The sequence below is a fragment of the Calliphora vicina genome, chromosome 1, assembly GCF_958450345.1.
Source record: "Calliphora vicina chromosome 1, idCalVici1.1, whole genome shotgun sequence".
In the NCBI taxonomy this organism is placed as follows: Eukaryota; Metazoa; Arthropoda; class Insecta; order Diptera; family Calliphoridae; genus Calliphora; species Calliphora vicina.
The window spans coordinates 147,533,435-147,557,562 of NC_088780.1; the positions used below are offsets into that span (position 1 = coordinate 147,533,435).

Genomic DNA, 24,128 nt, shown 5'->3' on the forward strand with positions numbered 1-24,128 from the left:
ATCTTTGGAAATTTTCAATACAAAAAGTAATCAAAATATTGGATAGTACATACTTATTTTATTACGTGGCACTAAGCGTTCGCTGGGTTTTTTTTATGGAAAAGTACCTAGTTTTAAAATGTTTTTTTGTTGATGTCTGAAAGATCGACTATGTACACTGATGGACAAAAGTCACCGCCATTTTCCTTTGGAATGTTTAAAGGACTACCACGTTATAAATATAATTGAAACACAAAATTTTATTTTTTCAACAAAAACAATTCATTTTAATTATACTTCAGTTAAAACAAGTCTTTTTAACTTAACCTAATTTACAAATACGTAGCGTGGCGGTCCTTTACACATCCTAAAGGGGAAATGGCGGTGAATTTTGTCCATCAGTGTACATATTTTCTTCTTCAATAAGCTAAAAGCATTAAAATCAAATAAAACTATCCATATTTTGCAATACACTACGGATTTTGGGCCAAATTAGGGGCGAATTTATAAAACACGACAATCATTTAAACAATTTCTATTGACAAATTTTTAAACTTTTTCCCCAATATTCTTTTTGATCCCAATAAGCACCAAAGAACAAAATCAAGCACTTGAAAATATTAATAGCATTTTACTTGAATAAACCCTGTATTTGATGATAAACTTGAGAAATATTTGAAAATTTTAAATCTTTTTCAAACACAAAACATTCGACTTGAATTTACTGGAGAATGCTATTGAAATCTAGTTTAAATGAGATTTCGATCACAATCTAGCTTATATTACTAGATTTTAATTAGATTTCGCATACAAAACTAAATTTAGTTTGATAATTGGATTTTGCCAAAATCTATTAAAATTTGATTAGTTTTTACAATATACATACATATATGTATATAATTTTGACTTACCTGCACAACCAAATTTGCACTATATTTTGTGCAGATAAGTCAAAAATGCAGTTAACCTTAATGCACTTAACGGCTCATTGATGCTGGTAAGTGCATTTAAGTTTACTGCCCAAAAAGCAGTTAACGGCAAATAATTTACATGAAGCTTTGTGATTTTTCCGTCTAAAAATAATGACAAATTTGTTATTTTAGCTACTTTTAAAATTGTTAAGAAATAAAATAATTTTTTATTCAAATTCGTATTTTGCTTATTTTGTTTTTATTTGATTTTGTATTAGGCAGCTAAATTAATTTTTTCCATGAAAACCAGTTATAGCTTCCAATAGTATTATGCTCTTATCTTAAATGTGCAGGTATGAACAATGCACTTATATTAACGAATTTATATGGAGTTTGGTAAATAAATATACAAAACACAAGTTTTATGCACTTATATGCAAAATGCTCTTATGTGAAAGGCAGATAAGTCAAAACTACTCTATTATAATAAAGTCTACTAAAAAAAATCTCGAATCAGAAAATTACAATTTGTTTTGAACGATATCGAATGCTGTAATTCGGCCTTTGTAATTTTTTTCAGAAGCGTAACTCAGTATTACTTGTAAATGTTCAGGCAACATTGCAAATGCAAAATTTTATAGTTATTTTATGTCTTTTGGATGGTGTGAAATTTTGCATTTGAACAAAAATATTGAAATAAATCAAATAAAACAAACATCTAAAATTTTAGAAACGTCTTTAGTGATGTATTGAAAAAATATGATATACATACATATCGTCACCTAAAATGCAAAACAACGTATCATCAAAAAATCCGAAATTGATTTTATTATTGATTACGATACACTACATCATATTACATGTGTGTACAAAATTTTAAACTTTTACTATCAAAATTAAGCAAGTTATAACCAAAATTGAAACTAAATTATCATCAAGTACGTGATTTTCTTAAACAAAATAACGCAAATAATATACGCTTTGAGTAATTAATTAATAAATTGTTTTTACCTTATTTTAGGTAATATCCTAATTTTTTTTTTAATACATTTGTTTCAATTAAATATTTTTTGCAGTCTTAATGAAAATTTAAGATTAGTTTAAAAAAGTAGTTGTTAGTAATTAAAATAAATAAAACATAAAAAATTTAAAAATGTATATATCAACAGCTTTTATTTAAAATAAAATTTTTTTTTTATTTAAGTTTTTATTTTTTCATAATAACAATTCAAAAAAACGTAAGCCACATATCTTAAAGTGTGCTTTAAAAAAATTAGTTTTTTTTTATAAAATGTATTTCTAGGTCATTATAATTCAGATTTGAAAATTTTGTTTCAATATCTCAAGTAGTTTTCATTTTATATCGTTTTTTGCTTCTCCTATAAACTTATGAAAAGTTACGTTATTTTGCATTTTAGGTGACGATATGTACATATATTTTTTTTAAGTCTTTCGAACCAGAGGCCGAATTACCGCATTCGATATCGAGTAAAATCGATCGTAATTTTGTCATTTGAGATTACGGCATTCGGTATCGAGCATGAAATGTAGTACATTTTGTTATAATTACGATATCGACATTATTTTTCGATACGATAGTTTATTCGATCACGAGTGCGGTAATTCGGCCCCAGATTTCGTGTTAAGTATAAATGTGTTATAAAGATTTATAAAAGAAATGTTGTATGGAAATGTTGTATGGAAATGTTGTTTTATAAACCTTTTATAAATTTAAAATTGTGAATTTCATTAAATTATTTCTTTTTATTAAATTTAATAAAAGAAATTGTTTATATGTAGTTCATTTTATAAATCGAATACTTTCCAAAAGTATAAAGAATACTGGGAAAAGGTTTAAAAACTTGAACATTTATCGTTTCGTTTCATGATACAATAATTGTAGAAGGTCACTAGGGAGAGTTTTCAATATTTAGCCCTATAACGTCAAACTTTGATTTTGTTTTTTTTTTTAATTTTTTTTATATTTTCTTTTGTTTGACGTTACAAGAATTTATTTTCTACTGAGTGTACGTTATATTGTTGTGTCATGGTTTCGTTTTAAAAAAATAAAGCCCTTAGTTTTTTAAAAACAATTCTTTTGCTAGGTGTTTTTGAAAATTTAGGATGCATATGACAATTTCATATTGCTTTAATTGACAAATATTGAAGAATATGTGAAACTTTATTTCATATTTTTTTTAATGAAAATTATGCTAATAAGTATGAAATAAATAAAAACCACATACATTACCGCCAAAAGTTACTAAATAAATTGTGTACTAAAAAGTAACATATATTTTAATGTATTTTTAACAACATAAAAGAAGAATTTTAATATATACTATTAAAAAAAACTAAAATTAAGTCATATGTATGTTTGTACATTAGACCTGCCCTTAAAAATACAGGTGTTACTTTGTTCTTTAGTATCTAAAAATAATTAAAGCAAAATTGTGATTCCTATAATGGGAACTCATGCTGAAAATCAATTAAATATTGTAATATTGGAGAAAATCTAATAAAAGCTATAAAATTTGTTAAAGGGTACTACCAAAGTATACCAAGTAGTCCAACTCTCAATTTTTTAAAATTACTCTCTCACATATACGTGTAGCGTGTGAATTCAACACCCTTGTGAGAGAATTAAACACATCAAAATACTTGAAATTTTAACTACTATTTTCCGGATAAATGAAGGCCGACCCACGTTATTACACTTTTACACAATATTTTGTTAATTTTTTAAACATTTGCAGCACACATTTATTTCCAAAAAGCGTTTATTTTGAACAAATGAAAAAAAAATATTTTTTTTTAATTTTTGACACTTAATTTTATTTATGGTAGAATTTCAATTATAGAACAGAGTTTCAATTTTTGGTATTGAAAATCAAACAAATTGAAACTTTACACAATTTTATAGAACTCTGTAGGTCTGGTGAAAATTGAAAAGGCACCAACACATGTACATTTTTGTTACTAACACATGTTTAGAGTTAGGTACTTTTCACTAACACATGTTTAGAGTTAGGTACTGCTGTCAAAGAGTTGGACTACTTGTTATACTTTGGGTACTACCAAAGTATACCAAGTAGTCCAACTCTCAATTTTTTAAAATTACTCTCTCACATATACGTGTAGCGTGTGAATTCAACACCCTTGTGAGAGAATTAAACACATCAAAATACTTGAAATTTTAACTACTATTTTCCGGATAAATGAAGGCCGACCCACGTTATTACACTTTTACACAATATTTTGTTAATTTTTTAAACATTTGCAGCACACATTTATTTCCAAAAAGCGTTTATTTTGAACAAATGAAAAAAAAATATTTTTTTTTAATTTTTGACACTTAATTTTATTTATGGTAGAATTTCAATTATAGAACAGAGTTTCAATTTTTGGTATTGAAAATCAAACAAATTGAAACTTTACACAATTTTATAGAACTCTGTAGGTCTGGTGAAAATTGAAAAGGCACCAACACATGTACATTTTTGTTACTAACACATGTTTAGAGTTAGGTACTTTTCACTAACACATGTTTAGAGTTAGGTACTGCTGTCAAAGAGTTGGACTACTTGTTATACTTTGGGTACTACTTTTATGCTAAAATGTTCCTATTTAAATAAGATTTGCTGAAATTTGAACCATTTTATAATCTACATAAATTAATACATCTGGAAAGATGAAGGCCTTTTCATTATCAATTTTTAAATTTATCAAAATTTCCATACAAAATTTGTTTTATAAACCTTTTATAAATTTTTAAGTTGATGAATATGAATAAGGGGGAAAATATGTGTTTATATTGTATAAAAAATATTCTCATTTGTGCCAAATTGTTCATCAATTATTAGACCAAATCCAATGCGATTTTGTTTAAAGGTATAGACAGGTCTAATGTACTTGCTATAAATATGTAAGTGAGTAAATAAGTTAGTAAGTACATTATCATAAAGTCCAATGCTTAAGCCACTATTAACAATTTAGTAGTGGATTGAAGACACCTTAAAAAAGCAGGTTTATTTCAACTATGACTATTGCTCGTAAATGGGCTTGAGTATTTTAAAAAGTTTGCACTTTAAACTTCAATAGAGTATAAGTAGTACAACATCGAGAGACGAAGAGAATTTCGATGGCTAAATACTTATGAGCAAACGGTTGGTGGTTTGGGTTTTGTTGAATGCATACTACACAGAATGGCATTTTAAAACTTATTATGGCCAAACTGCGAATCTGCACAATTTAAAGTGAGCTGTTTGGAGTTGAAATCAAATAACAGTCAACAGTGTAACTTCGACGGTTGAGCACGCGCACTCCGTTTAATAGAAAATCAACAAACAGGTGAATGTTTAGTTGTTGTTGCGAATGCAAATGTGGACTCGTATTATAGTGCAAAATAAAAATAAACAAATCTAATAATACATACATATAAATATTAACTAGATCAACGACTACTGTTCACTGTTTTTATTTCAAGTCTTATTAATTATAACAAATTTTACCATAAAAGTGTTAAAAGAGATCAACAAACTTGTAGATCGTTTCCAAAAATAAATGTATTTACGAGTATAATAATAAAAACATCGAATGTTAAATAAATAAATAAATAAAAAGCGAGATAAAAGATACTACACATTTTTAATGTTTGATCAATAGCTCTAAGGTCAAACTGACCTACAAAGAAACTTTTTAAATACAAAACTTGTGTTTATAGTAATCATTTTTTAACATATTAAAGTTATCAAAATTAACAAGTGTTTTTATGACAATAAAGTTTTGGGAAAAAAATAATAATTTAAAAAATAACATACATTTTACTATTTTTAAAAAAAATATTGAGGTGTTTAACAGACAGAGCTGAACAAAATAATAGTAATATTTTGTTTAGAATCCCATGATTTCATTTTCAATGCATATAATTTGTTAAGCGCCAAAGTAGTGTTTCTACTACCAATTAGATATGTACGTACATTAGGGGGGATCCCCAAACAAATGAACATATAGCCATGAACATATAGCTAACATCAGATCGCAGAGGAAATATGTTTCCAAAAATTCAAATAAAATTCGAACTAGACAGAATTTCGAAAAGCGGAAAAAACGTTTCGGTGAATTTGTATGAGGTTTATAACGTATTAATTTAAACTAATTATGTACATTATTGGGTGTATGACTTAAAAATGCAAGATTTTTTCAAATTTTAAGCTTTTATTTTGAAACATTTGTTCAATATAAATTTATTTAAAGTATTGGCCATTGTAAGCTATGAGATATTCCCATCTTTCTGGCAACATATGGATTGAGAGCCAAAAGAACTGCTCATCTTTTGAGGCCAAGAACGAATCAAGCCAATTTCGGATACTTTGTTCTGAAGTGAAGCGTATTCCAGAGAGAGCCTTCTGCATCGATCGAAACAAATAGTATTCAGACGGGGCAAGGTCTGGACTGAGGTGAGGCAAAACATCCCAACCACTTCATTCTAAAAAGTTTTTAAAAGTTATTGCAACATGGCCTAGCTTTGTCACGATGGAATATTACGGTTCCGGAGTAATTACTCCAATTCTAGGTTGGCCTGAGCGATATTTCACCACTTCTAAACAAATGGAACATATTCACCATAAGCTTTGGTGAGCAATCGGTGTGCTTCAGCGGCACTTTTTTTTCAAATTAAAGAAGTAAAGCAAAACTTTCCGCATATGACGCTTTGTTGGCACAGAATTCGACATTTTCGAAGCAAAAAAAGACTTACCCCCATTTTCTCAATATCTGGTTATTTTTTTTATTGTGACGATAAACTGACAGTTCTCATACAAAAAAAATGTTAATTGGAGGTTTATCATTGCGAAAAACGATAACCAGATATTGAGAAAATGGGGGTAAGTTGCTTACACTATAATGTTTAACCCTCCGTTAGTCGCAATCATTTTCAATCGAGACTAGTCACAATGTATCAAATTGATATCAATAAAAAAAGGCGCGTTTCAATAATAATCTCTTCACTTTTTATTTCGAAAACATAAAAACAATATTAAATGCAATGTATTTAAAAGAGTAATACAAAAAAATTGTAGTAAAAATATTATTTTATCAAAAAATAGCTTAAAATTTAGGGTGTTAAAAAAAATTTACAATAAAAAAATGTTTGCCTGTATCAACCAGATCAGTTGCGAGTAACGGAGGGTTAATAACTAAGTGAGAATAAATGACAGATTGTACCCTTCAAAATGACATATAAGTTATTAAAAACAAAAATCGCATTCAAAAGATACGAAATCTTTTGTAAATTCCATATTTTTAGGTCATACAACCAATAAATAATTCTGTTTTAAAAAAACTTGAAAATTTTCCCAAAAATTACAAAATCACGAGAATACATATAGATACGGCATTGAAATAGCCTTTTTAGAAGAAAACCGGTTATGTCTGAACCTGGTCATTCGTTCGAACCATTTCATACGTCTTTCAAAGTCCATTCGTTGCATAATTTTGAATTAAAATCAAAAAATTTATATAATTTTAGAGATTCCTATAGTTTTTCATAAAGGATGGAATTTTCTACTTCATATTTGCTTAAGATCCGAGTTACCTAATAATAATTTCCTAAGATTTTTTGGTACATTTTTATTTGACATATTTCAAACTTTGTAACAAGACTGAATCATTTTTAAACTCTGAAATGTGTATTAAATTTTGTATGAATTGTTTTAAACTGTTTTAATTAAAACGTAACATTAAACAAATTAATAAATTTATTTACATGTATTAATAGAGGGGATCAAATCAAAATCTATAATATAAATAATTTTAAATTTCAATTAATAACAGATTCATGTACACATAAAAAAAACTATGAAACTATATAAAAGTTGGTTTTTGCCAGCAACATGTACCATCATCTTAGTTGTAACAACTTATGCAACATCCACAGAGGCAGCTAAACAAAAACAAGCGGAAGTGAATTTACAACAAGTTGCTGCTGCTCCTTCAAGATCATTAAAATATGGTGATAAGACAACTAAAAAAATACCAAATGAGGAAATGCTTTTTCTCCCCACCGCTCCTACCTTAGACAAAAATAAAAACAATGTCAATGAAGCCTTGCAAACGGGAAATAAACACGTTTCCCCAAATCGGCCACGTTCCAGAGTAGAACGTATAGAATTGCCAACAAATCGAGTAAATGCACAAATTCCCAGACGTTATGATAGTGGTGGTGGATCTCAACAAAATCAATTGGTTGTGCAACATGATATACCAATCGTCCACAAAAGTCGTGAATTATTTAATAAGCCAATAACCCCAACAGTGGGTCAACAACGAAATGCAATTTCAAATCGATCACGTTCTTCAAATACTCTCACACAAACTCAACAACAACAACTGCAGCAGCTGCAACCCACACAATATTCCAATTTAAATAATCAAACCAACACAAATATTGCCAAAATAAAAACCACAACAGCAACACACAATAATAGACGTCAACGTAAGCCAACAACAACGACAACAACTTCACGTACTATACCACCGTCTATAAATAATAACCAGCCCCCTTTATCATCACGTAATGCAAATGTTCATACTCATCATTCAACGACCAACTCAACTATTGTGAGTCATCATCGTGGCAACCAAAACAACAACAAAAACAATAACATTATTAGTAGTAAGTCACAACCATTGTTGTTAGCTTCTACCAATGATGTTGCTACTACTAGTGGACTACAAACAAAAACTGAAACTAGTTCAAATAGAAAAAGAGGTAATGTAACAGAGAATCAAAGTGTCAGTAGTAATATTACGAGTAATCGTTTACATATTCGAAAGTTTACATCAACATCAACTGCATCAACAACAATCACTGTCATCTCACCACCATCTACATCAACAACTAGTAAGTTGTTTTTGCTTACATTTATGTATTTGCATTTCATTCATAGATTTTACTTAGTTTGTAAGTGCTAGAATTGTACCCTATATCATCGGAGTTATGTATATTATTATGTAGCATTCAAATTAAATCTTAGGGCAAAGAGTATTATATATTTCATATTTCTGATACAACAACAAAATACATTGACTAACACGTATTTTGTTTTTACAACTTGGAAGAGTTAGGTTTTTTGACAACAGACTTAGGTTTTTAAAAATTACTTCTCGCCTCTATGTTTCCCTATGGGAAGATCCATGTCAAAGCGGACAGCAGTCGGATTTACCATCTCCGATTTTAATGAAATTTACCACATACTTAATATATTCAATATTAGTGAATGGTAAATCGATTTCGATTATGGTCGAAAATCGATTTTCAGGGTCTAAAAACGATTATTTCGTGATCGATTATATACTCCGATTTTTATGCTGAAATCGATTATTGATAACGATTAATCGAAATAGATATAAAATTCCGGAATTTTTAGTATTGCCTACGTTTTTTGCTTTCATTAAAATTTGCAATATGTTAATCTTCAGCTGACATCGGAAAATATTCACGGAGGACCTCATTTTTTAATGCGAAATTTTTTTAAAACTTAAGGAATTTTTATAAAAAGTGCTACGAAATTGTTTCCATAAAATTGTTGTCAAATGTTTGCCGATACGGTTTATAAAATGAGCACCTCAACATAAAGGAGTTATAATATTCTTCCACAATATGATTTTAATCCGTAATATGGGTCATTTGCTATAGTTCCCAAAAATGCAGGTCGATTATTAAAAAATCGATTATTGGGTTCGATTAATCGACTGTAAAAATCGAAATGAAAATGGTTGATTGAAAAGTCGAAAATCGATTTCTAGCTTTTCATACCATTCACTATTCAATATGTTCCTCATATCAGTGACTTTTTCATAGGAGAGCCTTACGATTTCAAAAATATCGCGATTTGAAAATTGAAAAATTTGTTAAAATTTTCTAAAATTATATACACATAATTGCTCATAACTTCGAAGCTAATCAAGTCCAACATAATTTTTGATTCCATTTTAAAGGCAAATATATTGTCCTTAAAATGGCGTGAATAAAATTGTGTACTTCCAAAAGGTTAAAGGTCAAATTTCAAAGTATATATTTCAATGTAAAAAAATATCAAAGATCGCAGTGTTAAAAATTCAAAAAGAAAATTGTATGAGGACACCTAAACTCTTTACTATATCCGTGCATAAAAATGGTGTTATAAATAATAACGTTATTTTCATATAAATTCATATAAAAATATTTTTGAAATGGAAAGGTTCTCCGATGAAATAGTCATAGATTTGAGGAACCCTTGGAACCGTAATGTGTGGTAAAATTCATTAAAATCGAAAATGTCAAATCCGAAAATAGCAGTTTTTAAGTCGATATTTATTTTGGCTAATTATTATATATGAGCGGACCTTTTATCAAAATAAACGAAAATCTGGGCTTACATAAAAAAACACGAGTTAGGGCCTTTCTATATTAAGGTAACGATATTTAAGTTTCAAATCTTTTCCAAGTATTTTTCACAGAAATTGACCAGTTTCAAATACATATTTCGTTTCAAAAAGTTAAGCTCAACTGAAACATTTTATACATCTAACCATAGGGTAGATGTAATTGTCAAAACCTAACTCTTCCAAAAACAAAATACATGTCAGTCAATGTTGTATCAGACATAAGATTTGTTGTATTTTTGTTTGACAATACAGAGTGTCTCGTCTCTATATATAATTCTCTATGCATTTAACGATGTAAGTACATTAGGATGGCCCCATTTGTATGCAGGAAAAATATGATGTTAATATTCCCAACTAAAATGAAAGTTTAGTTTGCTTTCTTGAGGAGAACATTTATTAAACTTGTTTTCTTGCCGTTACACAGTGGTTTAAAAACTTTTTTTTTGGAAATAATTCGGTATCTCGGGAACTATTGGAGATATTATTATTAAATATCTAAAAAACAAACAAAAATCGAGCAAAATTAAAAAAAAATAAATAAATAAACCTAAATATCTCTTCAACTGAAGGAGATAACCTACACATGTAAGCGTATTTTTTGTAGATCTTCTCAAGGACTATTTATATTTTAAATTTCAGCTCATTCGGATCATTCGAATTTTTGGGGATTTTTTTAAAAATTTTGAGACCCGAGGTGACCAACTTTGAGGGGGCACAAACTGGCCCGTATTACCCCTAGGAAGCTGAACAAATGTAATTCAACTCAAAAACACCTCAGGTCTAACCATGTGAAATTTTGTAATAATATCTCCAATAGTTCCCGAGATACCGAATTATTTCCAAAAAAAAAAGTTTCTAAACCACTGTGCGTTAAAGCATAAAAAGGTTATTTTTTAAGGTATCATCAGCAATTTTCATGCATGTCCAAAAATATTCAATTTTTTTTTTTAATTTTATGAATAAATTCTATTTTTTTTAAATTTACCCCATACTGGAGTAATTAAAAAACTGATTTTTAGAAAACTGATAAATGTCTTAAATATGTCGTTGTTTATATAAAATTTACGCAAATATGTCTTATATACGTAACAATGTCACCACCAAATTTTGATGGTCTATAATCGACCGAAAATCACTTTTACTCGAACAAACTTCTTATAAACTTCGATTTCTTATAAAATCTGCCTACAAATGGCTGAGGTAACCACGACTACGTTCATTTTTGACCTTTCGAACCTACAATAGGTCCAAATCGGGTAAAATATTTTTTAACCCGAGTTATTTTACCAAAAATGTTTTCATTTAATTTATATACATATTTTCTTATACACAGAGAAAACAGATTCGTGATAGCAACCGAATTTGTTGCCAATCGAATGATTCTACCTTAGTGACCGAATTTTACAGTTGTGGCTATAGAATTTTAAAAGGGGTAACAAAAGTTTGGTTGCTTTAATCGAAATTCTTCTTTGTCAACTGTCTATCTGTTGATAGAATCGAAAAATTCTATGTGTACAACCGAATCATTCGATTGGCAACAAATTCGGTTGCTATCACGAATCTGTATTCTCTGTGTGCCCTTCACCTTCGTGAGAAGGGTATAAAAGGGTTTGTAATTTAAACAATCAGGGTTATTCCTGTTCTCACTTTCACCATTCACCTTATATTTGAAAGCACAATTACAACAATGGTATCTAATTTTCTCAGAATTTCTTATTAGAAATGTTTACACGGAATTTGTTTAACCTTAATTATACAATTTTCGAAATTTTATTTTATATTATATTGTTGTAATTATGCTTTCAAAAATAGGGTGAATGGTGAAAGTGAGAACAGGAATAGCCATGAATATAATTTTTCGACCCTATAATGTATAAATATTCTGGATTCTTAAAGATAGCGGAGTCGATTAAGCCATGTCCGTCTGTCTGTTGAAATCAATTTTCTGAAGACCCAGATATCTTCAGGATCCAAATCTTCAATAATTCTGTCAGACATGCTTTCGAGAAGTTTCCTATTTCAAATCAGCGAAATCGGTCCACAACTGGCTGAGATATGAGGAAAAAACCAGGACAACATCGATTTTTGACCTATATCTGGATTACTAAGTCATTAATATAGACAAAAAATTTTTTTTTTTAAATTTAAAAAAATAAATTTAAATACCAATTCAAAAAAATGTTTTTACAAAAAATTAAAATAAACAAAATAAACTAAAAATATTTAAAAATAGGGTATATAAGATTCGGCACAGCCGAATATAGCTCTCTTACTTCTTTATTAATCAATTGTTTCAGAAAAAAAAATTATTTAAAAAATATGGTGAATGAATGGTACCTACAATCTTATGGGCACAGCCGAATATACATAGTTCTCATACTTGTTTGTATTCTATTCGATATTCTTAATGAAACCTAAAATTTCAAATTACCAAAAGTAGTTCTGTCTGTTTGACATCTTTAATGAGATTAAAGAGATTACTTACTTAATATGTATTAAAAGTCGATACCCAAGTTTCATGATATGGAATACTGGATTACATAATCTATGCTGTGCAAAAAAAAAAACAGAATACCATTTTCTAAATCATTCTTTCCGCATATTATTAGTGTGAAACCATACAATTTCTACAAAAATGAAAATAAATCAAAGTTCCAAAACAAAAATTACCATCCATTATTTATCATTTTTCATTTTCAAAAGCAGTTTTTGCACTATTTCGAAAAAAAAACAATAAAAACTAAATAATAAAAACAAAATGAAAAAGAGAATGGTAAAATATGAGGAGGCCTACATGAAAGTGTATTACTTTTTTTACGTTCTATTAACTAAATGTACGTTATAAACATTACAAACATTCGAAATAAAATTAAATATAAATATGTATGTAATTATTAAGTTGTGTTAAATAATCAACTTGTTGTTATAGTGTAAATAAACACCATTCATTCAAGTTTTGTAATTTGTAATTTAGTTAGACATAATTTAAACAGGCATTTAGTATTTTTATTGAAAAAGTAATGATAATAATAATAATTATCTTAAAAACGTAAGAGCCGGTATGACTGCCTGTAAGTTAGGCCAATGTCATTTACATTTTTAAAAATTTCATTGTTTTTTTGTTTTGGTATTTTGTTTAAAACTATTTTCAAGCGCGAATATATATTTACAGCTGGCTGTAGTTGTGCACTTTATCGTATTCTTGCTCAATTCATAAGATTTTGATTTTTATTCATTGAAATAACAGATTTGTTCTGGCCAAAATGCTCTTGGCTTTGGCTGGTGTCTTTACCATTTATGTTGTATTTGTATAAGTATTAAAACACAAGTTTGAATTTTACAACGACTCATGACCACTTAAATTTTTGATTTAACCATTTTTAAAGGTAAACAACTTTTATTGTTGTTGTTGCTGTTGTTTTTTTTTGTATGGCTTGTAAAAGTGCATCTACCAACAAACAGGTGGAGGTGCGTCTTAAAGCACAGTCACTCCAACAATTAAACGGTCTTTATAACCCTCAATTCATACATAATAATGTTCATTTAAATTTGATGTTTAAATTTATTGATATTTTATTCTTTTTTTTTTGGCAAAATACCCGCTCTATATATATTAACGTTTTTTTAATTACATCACCTTATATAGAGGTTATACTATCATTGAGCTACCATTTGTAACACGTAGATTTAATGTGCAACAAGTACCCAGCAAAAACTTTTATTACCAAATAGTGAGTTAAAATGCTAATATTCTGATACTTTACTATTTATACTGTACCATTTCAACTAATTATTTTAACACGGTGATGTCATTTGTGACACGTACTTGCCACAACCACTTTTAAATAAGTTATCACTTTTAAATCACTAAAACTAGTTACAATTAACGAATTAATTACCTCAATGATGGTAAAAACTCACAGAAGTTAATAAATAAGAAGCTATATACATATCAGATGACAGATACGTAAGTCATTATTCGTCGGCTTCTAAGTAATGTGGCAATTCTAAAGGTCCGTTCACAATGTTGAAACATTTGACGAAAAAAGCGTAACCACTAAAAAATCGATATTTATCTTTCCATTGAACCAATAAACAAGCTTCAGCTTAGAAAATATCACAATATAAGATCATTATTATATAGTTTCAGGTCATTCTTATAAAATCATCATCTCAAGATATTTAGAAATTACTGTTTACTTTGTATAGGAGGTGACTCAGCCCCTGTATCGACTCCTCCCATATTTTTTTTTGTTAAACTTCATGCACTGATTCGAAATTGATTCATATAAAGTTTGAAGACTTTCACAATTATAGTTCCTGAGATATTGAAAAATAAATATTTACTTTGTATAATAGGTGCCACGCCCACTAATAAAATCCCGCCCATTTTCAGCCAAACTCTGTGATAACAAATTAATTTGTACAACGTTTAAATTCTTTTACGATTACAGTTCTTCAGATATTCGAAATTAAGGATTAAATTGTATGGGAGGTGCCACGCCCACTAATACAATACTGTAGTTCTCCAGATATTTGAAAATAACTATTTACTTTGTATAGGAGGTTCCATACCTCCTGTTCTGATCCATCCCATTTTTGTTAAACTTCATGCACTGTATAAAGTTTGAAGACTGTCACTGCAGATATTCGGAAATAACTTGGAATGCCACGCCCATTTTTACAATTCCGCCTATTTTCAGTTTTGCGGCATTCACAATTATAGTTTACCAGTTCATAATTACTATATAATTTTTATGAGAAGTTTCCAGATATTAAGGAACATACTGTAAAAATTTCAAGAGGATCGGAACACTGTTTCAGTCTCCTATAAGTCACATATAATCAAATAATTAAACAAACACACATTAATTTTTATATATATAGATAGTGACGATCGTTCCACGTTCTCACCGAGCACCATCCGAAATAGAACCATATAGTCTTAAATATACATTTTTTGGTAAAACTATTTAAATTTATAAGCATTGTATAATGAAATTTATAAGCTAATTATAATGAAACAATACGAACACTTGTTGTAGTAAGTGTACCATTGTGATTTTTTTCAATATTGTATCGATTTTTAATTCATTTGCGTACATGCATTCTCTATTGGTGGAGATAAAATGATTAAAGTAGTTCAAGTTCATCAAGAACGAGAATTTTTAAATAAACCTGTCCTTGACTTTTTTGCATTTAGGCGTATATAATTACAAATATACAATTTATATTATTTAGATTGTCAACACTTTGTTTTAATAACAACAAAAAATAGTATTACATTTGGTTTCCAAGTTACATTTCGATAAACGTTGTAATTTCTCAGAGGATCCAATAAGAGCATTTCTTTACATGTTTTCTTCTTAGATTCAGATTCGTTGTGATGAGCAAATTTGTTGCGAATCGAATGATTTAATTATATAATTTGGCTTATAAAAACCGACAACCGACAATAAATAATTACACACCAAATAAAACATAACTAACTGAATTGTGAACCGGTTCTCCGAGTCCGAATAGGCTGAAATTTGGCATTCATGCATACACCTGAGGACAATGCAATATAATGATTGGAAATTCAATATGCGATCTTACATTCGACATTTTTTATAGCTATTAAAATAATATAGATCATGCATCAACCGGATGACATTGCAATACTATGTTCGAAAATTCGAACTTTTGTTCGAAATTTTTTAAATGATGTTAAAATAATCTCTAAAGGGGGGATTCTTAAAAAAAAATTTAGATTAATTGAGGCCAATTTTTTACATTTTCCTACTCTGAACTTAACAATTTATAAAAAAAATTCAAACTGTTCATTAATTTTAAAGTATTTTCAGTGTAATTTCTACATATTTAATTCGAAGATTTTTAGAATATTTAAATAAAAGCTTGTTTTAAAAATTTTTAGGTTTTACTTTGAATCACTTTTACAGTATAAATTTATTCAAAGTATTGGCCATCTCCCCATCTTTCTGGCAGCATATGGGTCTGCGCCAAAAGAACTGCTCATTTTTTGAGGCCAAGAGCCAATTTCTGAGACTCTGTATTCGGAGGAGGCAAGGTCTGAACTATAAGACGGGAGAGGCAAAACATCACAACCACTCATTCAAAATAGTATTTAACAGGCATTGCATAATCAAGCCGAGCGTTGTCATAATGACATATTCATGTCTGGCCAACTATTCTTGGCGTTTTTCGGCAAATGCTTACATTAAACGAATCAGTTGTGTGTTCGATACAGTTTCCCTGTGATGCCAGGTTTCAGGCAGCTCATAATAGATAGGATATATTGTCGATTCCGCTGGTTGGCTAGGATTCACGTACGATCTCTTATGTTTCTTCGGCTTATTGTAATGGATCCATTTTTCATCTCAAGTAATGATTCGGTGCATCATTTCGGACATGCATAATCGTCTTTCAAGGTCTCTCGGCTTCAATTTGTATGGTACAGAATTTCCCTGCTTTTGGATGAATCCTGCAGTTCGCAAAAGTTTTCAGTGGGTGTTGTGCAGCGGCACGTTTTTTTAAAATTAAAGAAGTAAAGCAAAACTTCCCGCATATGACGATTCGTTGGTACAAAATTCGAAAAAAAAGAACGTTGTATTGGCAGATTTATTATGTATTTCATTCCATGATATCTTTCTTAATCCATATTTAATAATAATACCTATTTATACACCAACAAAATTTATGTTGTCATTCCATTTGTAACACATCGTAAAGTTGATATGATGCCATCATTGCAAAAGTGGTGTAACCTACAATTTTTGTTGGTTGCTATTCTGATGCTACATACATTCCTTACATTACCAACTATCAATATAAAGTGGAGTAAGCCACCTTTTGATATTAAAAAGCAGATGTATCTTTGCACAGAGCATAATATAACAAAGTAATAGAGCAAAAGTGGTGTAAGTTACCCCACTTTCAAATAAGTTATTATTAAATCTATTACAAATTGCTTTTAAGAAATTATTCTTTATTTAATTTCTAATATTTAGTTAAAAAACAATTGAAAGAAGAAAAATATTAAATAAATTTGGATTAGATTTGACTTTAAGTCATGACTTAAAGCCATGGGTTTTTTTGTACTGGCAAATTGTGGCGGCGGACAAAAAGGCAAGATTTCTGCTTTTCGTGGCTTTTTTTGATATCCTGCTTTAAGCTCTGTTCTTATTGGTTGTAGATGATAAAAAAGCCAAACATTATTGAAAAAAGGCATCGTACAAATGCAAGGGGCTTTTCGTAAAAGTTTTAAAAGAGAAACAAACAAAGACATAACTTTAAATCAAAATGTATGTAAATGTCGTCTAACATAAATAAAATCATTCATATGTTCAATGAATTTGGTTATGAACTATGTAATTCTGAATTTTCGAACATTACCAAACTATATCTATGTAAGAAGTAGTCATTAAAAAATTAAATGTTCAGTAATTGCAAGTCATTAACAAGTTTTTGCTGGGTGTTTTTATTCACTATTACTTTCATTGCCAACCAATAAAAAAACCCTTAAAACTTAATTAAATTATTAAATATGTTTAAATACATTTTTGCTTAAATATTTAGCACACATTCACTTTTATGAAAATCATGTCAAAAGTGCAAGAGTTTGTCACGTCATTCACGACTTCCTTATTTGTTGTAATTCATACTAAATTTAAACATGACGATACACACATTTATAATTAACACATTTGGACCTGATGATCATGAACTTCATATGTTTAAAATTTTGAGTTAATAAAACATACACACATGCTTCAAAATACATTTTAATTAAATCCACTTACATGCAAAAATTCGAGCAAATAAATAAACAGATACGTAACTACATACAATATTTAGCACTTTGTTATACAAAAGTGCTTTTAATGAATTCGTTGACTGTCTGTCCGAACATTCATTTAATTGCAAGTGCACAATGTACGACTGTAAATTCAAATACTTAAAGTTATAAGCATGAAGTTAAACGAACTATGACTTGCTCAATACCAAAGATACTAACCAATAATGAATATATTTTGTTACGTATGTACATTTTTAACATCTTTTTGCTAAATAAACTACATATTTACCAACACTACCCACGGTGTGAATTTATTTGGTCCACTAACATCAAAATTATTTAAAGTTTATGCATTCTATTGTTTTAAAATTAAGAAAAAAACACACAAACAATAGTTATACATATCAGAGATGTAAATGAATGATTTATATATGATTTTTAATTCACCATGGATAAAATAATTTGCTAAAAATATGAATTGAATTCAAATATGAATAATTCATCATGAATTAAAAATTCTTGAATGCATTAATTTTACCAAAACAATGAGTTGAATTCAAATATGATTGAATTCATCATGAATTAAAAATTATTGAATGTATTCAGTTTCTTCAAAATATAACTTGAGTTAAATATTGAATGAGTTATTCATTAATTCAAATTATTGAATAAATTCGTTTCATCTAAAAAAATAATTGAATTCAAATTTTAATGAATTAATTCATGGACGATTAAAAGGAATTGTACATAAATATTTTGTGCATACAATTTTTGAATTAAAATTAAGATTACAAAAATAGTCTTCTTTTTTATCGAATAACTCTTGGAAGATTTAAAAAGCTGCCTATAAGTCTTTTCAAATCAATTGAGTAGCTTTATTGCGACTAGCGATTATTTAAGAATCGGAGTTTATTTATTGTCATTTGTATCGGAATCAATTACAATGAAAGTCAATAACATTCATTAAGATTTTAATTCAATTAATTTTTGGAATGATTTCATTAAAATTTGAATTCCATTCATATTTTCGGCAAAATTAATGCATTCTAAAAATTACAGTTCATTGCATGAATGAATCAAAGAGAAAATAAATCATTCTTTTACAGCTCAGATACATATATATGTATAATAATTATTTATTTAGATGTGTGTATATAGTTGTAATTGCATTATTGCATAATTATGTGTGTATTTTCTCTACAAACTCCACCATCTGGTGTTAAGATTTCCCAAAAACTTATTATAATAATGTTATCTATCATGAAACAATACACATTGTGTAAAATTGTTTTATTGTTTTAAAAATTATGATCTCAAAACTTCAGTTTTTTTTTCAACTTTTTGTTTAGATTGTAATTTATTCATAAATTTAATTATTTTTAATTTAATTTAAAATTTACCATTTAAATTTATAATGTGTAATTTCATTTAATTTCCAATGGATTTATAAATCTCCTCGGGCAGTAATTTGTTTAAAGCAGACATTTTGTACTAATAATAGTAATTTTTTAAATTCTCTTAAACAATTTTGTAAACTAAGAGATATTGCTGCAGCATTAAAACCGTAAAATAAACTACAGCACTCATCAGTTGAGTGAGTGAAAACATATATAAACATAATTGTAGCGACTGACGTAAAAATGCTAAATTAATTTTGGTTTTGGTCAGTCAGCCAGTCCTAAACTCTTTGATCCAATTTGAACATTCTTCATATTTTATAACGTTCCACAGTGTGATCGATCGAAGGAAGTGGTAATAAATCTGTTTCGTAGCAACTTTTGGAATCTACTTCTGGACAGATTAATGAATGCACAGAAAAAACTATTTCTTAAACCGTTTCAATTCAAATATATATCACATATTGAACTGGTTTCAATTATTTTATAATTGAATCAAGTATTCATGTGCTCAAAAACTAAATTTTCTGATGTTTTCTATTGAATTTTGAGTTTTGAATTTGATAATTTTGACAATTGAATACACAATTTTCGTTATTGGTTGAATTTCAAATACAAAAATTATTGAATAGATAAATTTCGTAATTGAAAACACATTTTTGTTATTTTTTGTGTTTTCAATTACGATATTCGCATTTGATTAAATAAATTTTCAACATTTTTATCCACCCTACTCTAGTTGTTTGATGACCGCGGTTCCAAATATTTCGATATTCGCATTTGATTAAATAAATTTTCAACATTTTTACCCACCCTACTCCAGTTTTTTGATGACCGCGGTTCCAAGTATTTCCCGATTTTCTCCATTTTTCTTTTATAGGATTAATAACAGATGTTATTAATCATGACTGAGGGCAAAGTTACATGCATTTGAATTTAAAAAAAATTAAAAAAGGCGATTTTTCGCTATTTTTTTTGGGAAAAAAGTACTTTTATTCTTTTTAAGTTATCTAAAAAATTTCTAAAGGGATGTATAATGAATTTGTACTTTTTGAAAAGCTAACTTTACGTAAACTATTTTAAATGGAAAAAAAAAATATAATTTTTGATACCGAGGGGACCAGGTCCCCTAAGCAATGCAAAAAAGAACTAGACAAATTAAAATCAATGCTTGTTTAGATGTACATATGATACAAAATGGTACCAAAATATCTTTTATAACCATTTGCACTAGCTTAACGGCCGAATTTCCAAATAGTACTAAAGCTCTTTTTATACCCTACTCCACCATAGTGGGGAGGGTATAATGCGTTTGTGCAGATGTTTGTAACGCCCAAAAAATATTAGTGTAACACCCACCTTAAATTATACCGATCGACTTAGAATCACTTTCTGAGTCGATTAAACGATGTCCGCAGGTCGGAATTTTGAAGATATTTCGATCAAATTTGGTACATATTATATTTTTTCCAAGCCTATTGAAACTGGCTGAAATCGGTCCATTATTTCACCTAGCCCCCATACAAATGTCCTTCCGAAATTGGACTTTACCGGTTATAAATGTTTAATTTATATGTATATGTATCTCCACAAATTCCGCTCTAAATAAGTTTTATATACATATATAGAATTCATGTCACCAAATTTTGTTACGATCGGTCCATAATTAGTCATAGCTCCCATATAAATCGCTTAAAAATGTTGGTATACACACAAAATTCAACATAGTTATCTTTAATATAGACATAAATCACACGACCTAATTTCATTGTGATCGGTTATAGCTCCCATATAAGGCCCACTTCCGAAAATCACTCAAAAATATAAATTATTGAAATTTTAAAAGGTTTTTGCTCTTTTACTTAGTGTAGGGTATTATATGATCGGGATTGACCGACCATACTTTCTTACTTGTTTTTAGATTAGAGAAATGAGTTTGAGTTTCCCCATAAACAAATATTTTTAGGATTGATTCAGACGTTTGGGCCTCTTAAATTGTTTAATAAAAGGAAATACTGTGGGAAATTAGGAACCCTAAGCTTTACCTTCAGAAATTTATTAGAATTAGATTAAATTTATGAGATTTAATGACATCAGGATAGGTTTTATGTGGCACTTGGAGACAGTTAACCAAATGTCTATGGTAATATAAATCAAACAGTGATTTGTGCTAAATTTAATGCTGTTTATAACATTTGTTATTTAAATAAAATATTTTAAACTTTTTATATTTAATAAAATATCTAATAATTTTTACTATTCTTACAGCATCACGGCCACCATTTCAATTGCCCAACAACTTTAATATATTCACACCGGAATTTTGGCAATTTTTAAATCCCAACTCTAGTCCCGCGCCTAAAATTCAAGCAACAACCACATCGACTACAACTAAGAAACCGCCCAAAAAATATAAACCTCCAGCTCAAGTAACAACCAAGGAGGAGAAACTAAGTCTGGTTAAACCAAAACAAACTATTCCATCTAGAACCACCACCAAACAACCAGAATTCATTAATAAAGAACACACAAATAATAATAATAATAATCCGAAAAAGGATGATGGACCTTTTCGCATAGCTTTGCCCACATTTAATATATTAAGTTCAAAGCGTGAAACAACTGATGATGATGGTGAAAAAGGTAAAAGAAATGTGGACAAGGAGAGTAATTTAAGGGAACGTTTCGATTGCCCACGTGAGAGTGAGGTACGATTTCAACTATTTCCAAAAATTTGCAAAATAGATGAGGACTGTAAGGTATGGAATCGAGAGGAGATATGTTGTGAAATTTTTGGGGCAAAAAGTTGTGTATCGGGTATACCGAAACCTTTGGAGGAAACCTCACATGCACGTAAGTTCTTTAGTTAGAGGCTAATTTTGAGAAATATTAAATAATTTATTTTATTTATTTTGTCCTAATAAAGCTATATTGGGAGTTATAGCTCGCAAATGTCCTAGCAGACCTTTAGCCGAATTGTGGTGGGAAGTTAAGGAATGTGAAAACGATATGGATTGTTGGCCGCGTGTTTGCTGTCCCGATGGCCGAAGACGTTATTGTCGCACTTCCCAGCCCGAATTGAATACGGTACCAGTACCAGTGCAAAGATCATTTAATTATTGTATGTATTATTAAATATCAATTTTTCAATTTAATAATTATTGCCTTTTAGTATCAGAGTATTTGGAATGTACAGCCCCTCCACCGCCCATCTTTGATTTACATCCAAAAGCCTGTACTTCTACTTTGGATTGTTTTCCCAATGTCTGCTGCCAGGAAGCGGGTCTACGCCATTGTCGGCCACCCAAGAAATCAGTTTTGACCATGTTGGCCAATGTTTTTAATGTGGATTTTGTTAAACGTCTTACACAAAATATTGTCATTAAGTGAAGTGTATGTAATGATTTGTAAACCTAGTTGAAAATAATTTTTTGTATGGAAATCACCATATATTTTTTTACAAGTCAATTTTCTTGATGATTTCCTACAAAAAAAACAAAACCAACTAAAGTTTCGGTGATATATTATATGACATTTTGTTGTTGTTTAAAAAATGTTTTAGTAAATATTTATTTGTTTTCTTGTTACCTTTACTACTAGTGGGTACACATGTCGTATCTTGCCTTTTTATTATCTATTCTATTCTAAATGTACTATATGTATTTACTTAGCATATACGTAGTTTGTATTTAGCACTGTAGTTTAGGTGCTCTTGCATTTAATTGATATATGTACATATTTTCATAGATACATATGTAGATACGTTCTTTTGTATGTATATAGATACTTATATACATATGTATAACGTACCGCATGTTACATACATATTTATATGTTTTATTATGTCAATTCTGTCTTTTAGTAGATATAAATGCACGAGTATCTAGTGTAATTGTTGATATTGTAGATATTAAATATTTGTTGCATTGTATATAATCAATTACTTTAATTACGTAGTATGAGTATTAAGAAAATTTACATATCTTTTATTTTGTTATTGACGATTTAATAAAAGACCATTTAATGAAATAAATTAAATATATCAAAGTTATATTCGCCTTTACCAATTCTTATATACAATATTTTATATCAATACCGATATGTGTAAGAGTTGTAGGCATATAAAACCGGGAGCAATAGGAAATTTTTGACCGATTCTTACAAAATTATACAGTTTTACTTTATATTATTGTTATGTGCCTTGAATTCTATTATGATACCACTAGAATTGATGTAGATAAAAGTGATGTTCGGAAAAAGGTCGTTTATGGGAGCTATCAATTATGGACCTATCCATCTACTGTCGTATAAGATATAGTAAGGATATAGTTTGTAAGAAGATCATTTTCTAAAACGTAACGGCAAACGTTTAAAAACATTTTCGTTTTATATAATGATATCTTTTCAGATCAGGAATCATATATTGTAAAATGTTTACTTTTATTATCATATACATATAAATTTAGATTAACCGTTACCTCTAAAATACCGATATCGACATATTGGAAAATACCGTTGTCGTTATTCTATAAACAATTTTATTATAAAAACATATTCGGCTGTGCGGAATTTTATGAAATTTTTTTTTGTTCAAACAAAAAAAATTAATTGTGT

At 28.8% G+C, this 24,128-nt stretch overlaps 1 protein-coding gene across 1 annotated transcript; it reads left to right on the plus strand.

Annotated features, from left to right (window-relative positions):
- The first annotated feature begins 7,741 nt into the window (after nucleotides 1-7,741).
- LOC135953316 (putative mediator of RNA polymerase II transcription subunit 29) lies at nucleotides 7,742-22,995 on the plus strand. Its single transcript, XM_065503151.1, has 4 exons — nucleotides 7,742-8,793; nucleotides 21,783-22,367; nucleotides 22,441-22,635; nucleotides 22,687-22,995. The coding sequence occupies exons 1-4, from the start codon at nucleotides 7,749-7,751 to the stop codon at nucleotides 22,902-22,904; spliced, it is 2,043 nt and encodes a 680-aa protein (XP_065359223.1). The 5' UTR covers nucleotides 7,742-7,748; the 3' UTR covers nucleotides 22,905-22,995.
- Nucleotides 22,996-24,128: the final 1,133 nt, after the last annotated feature.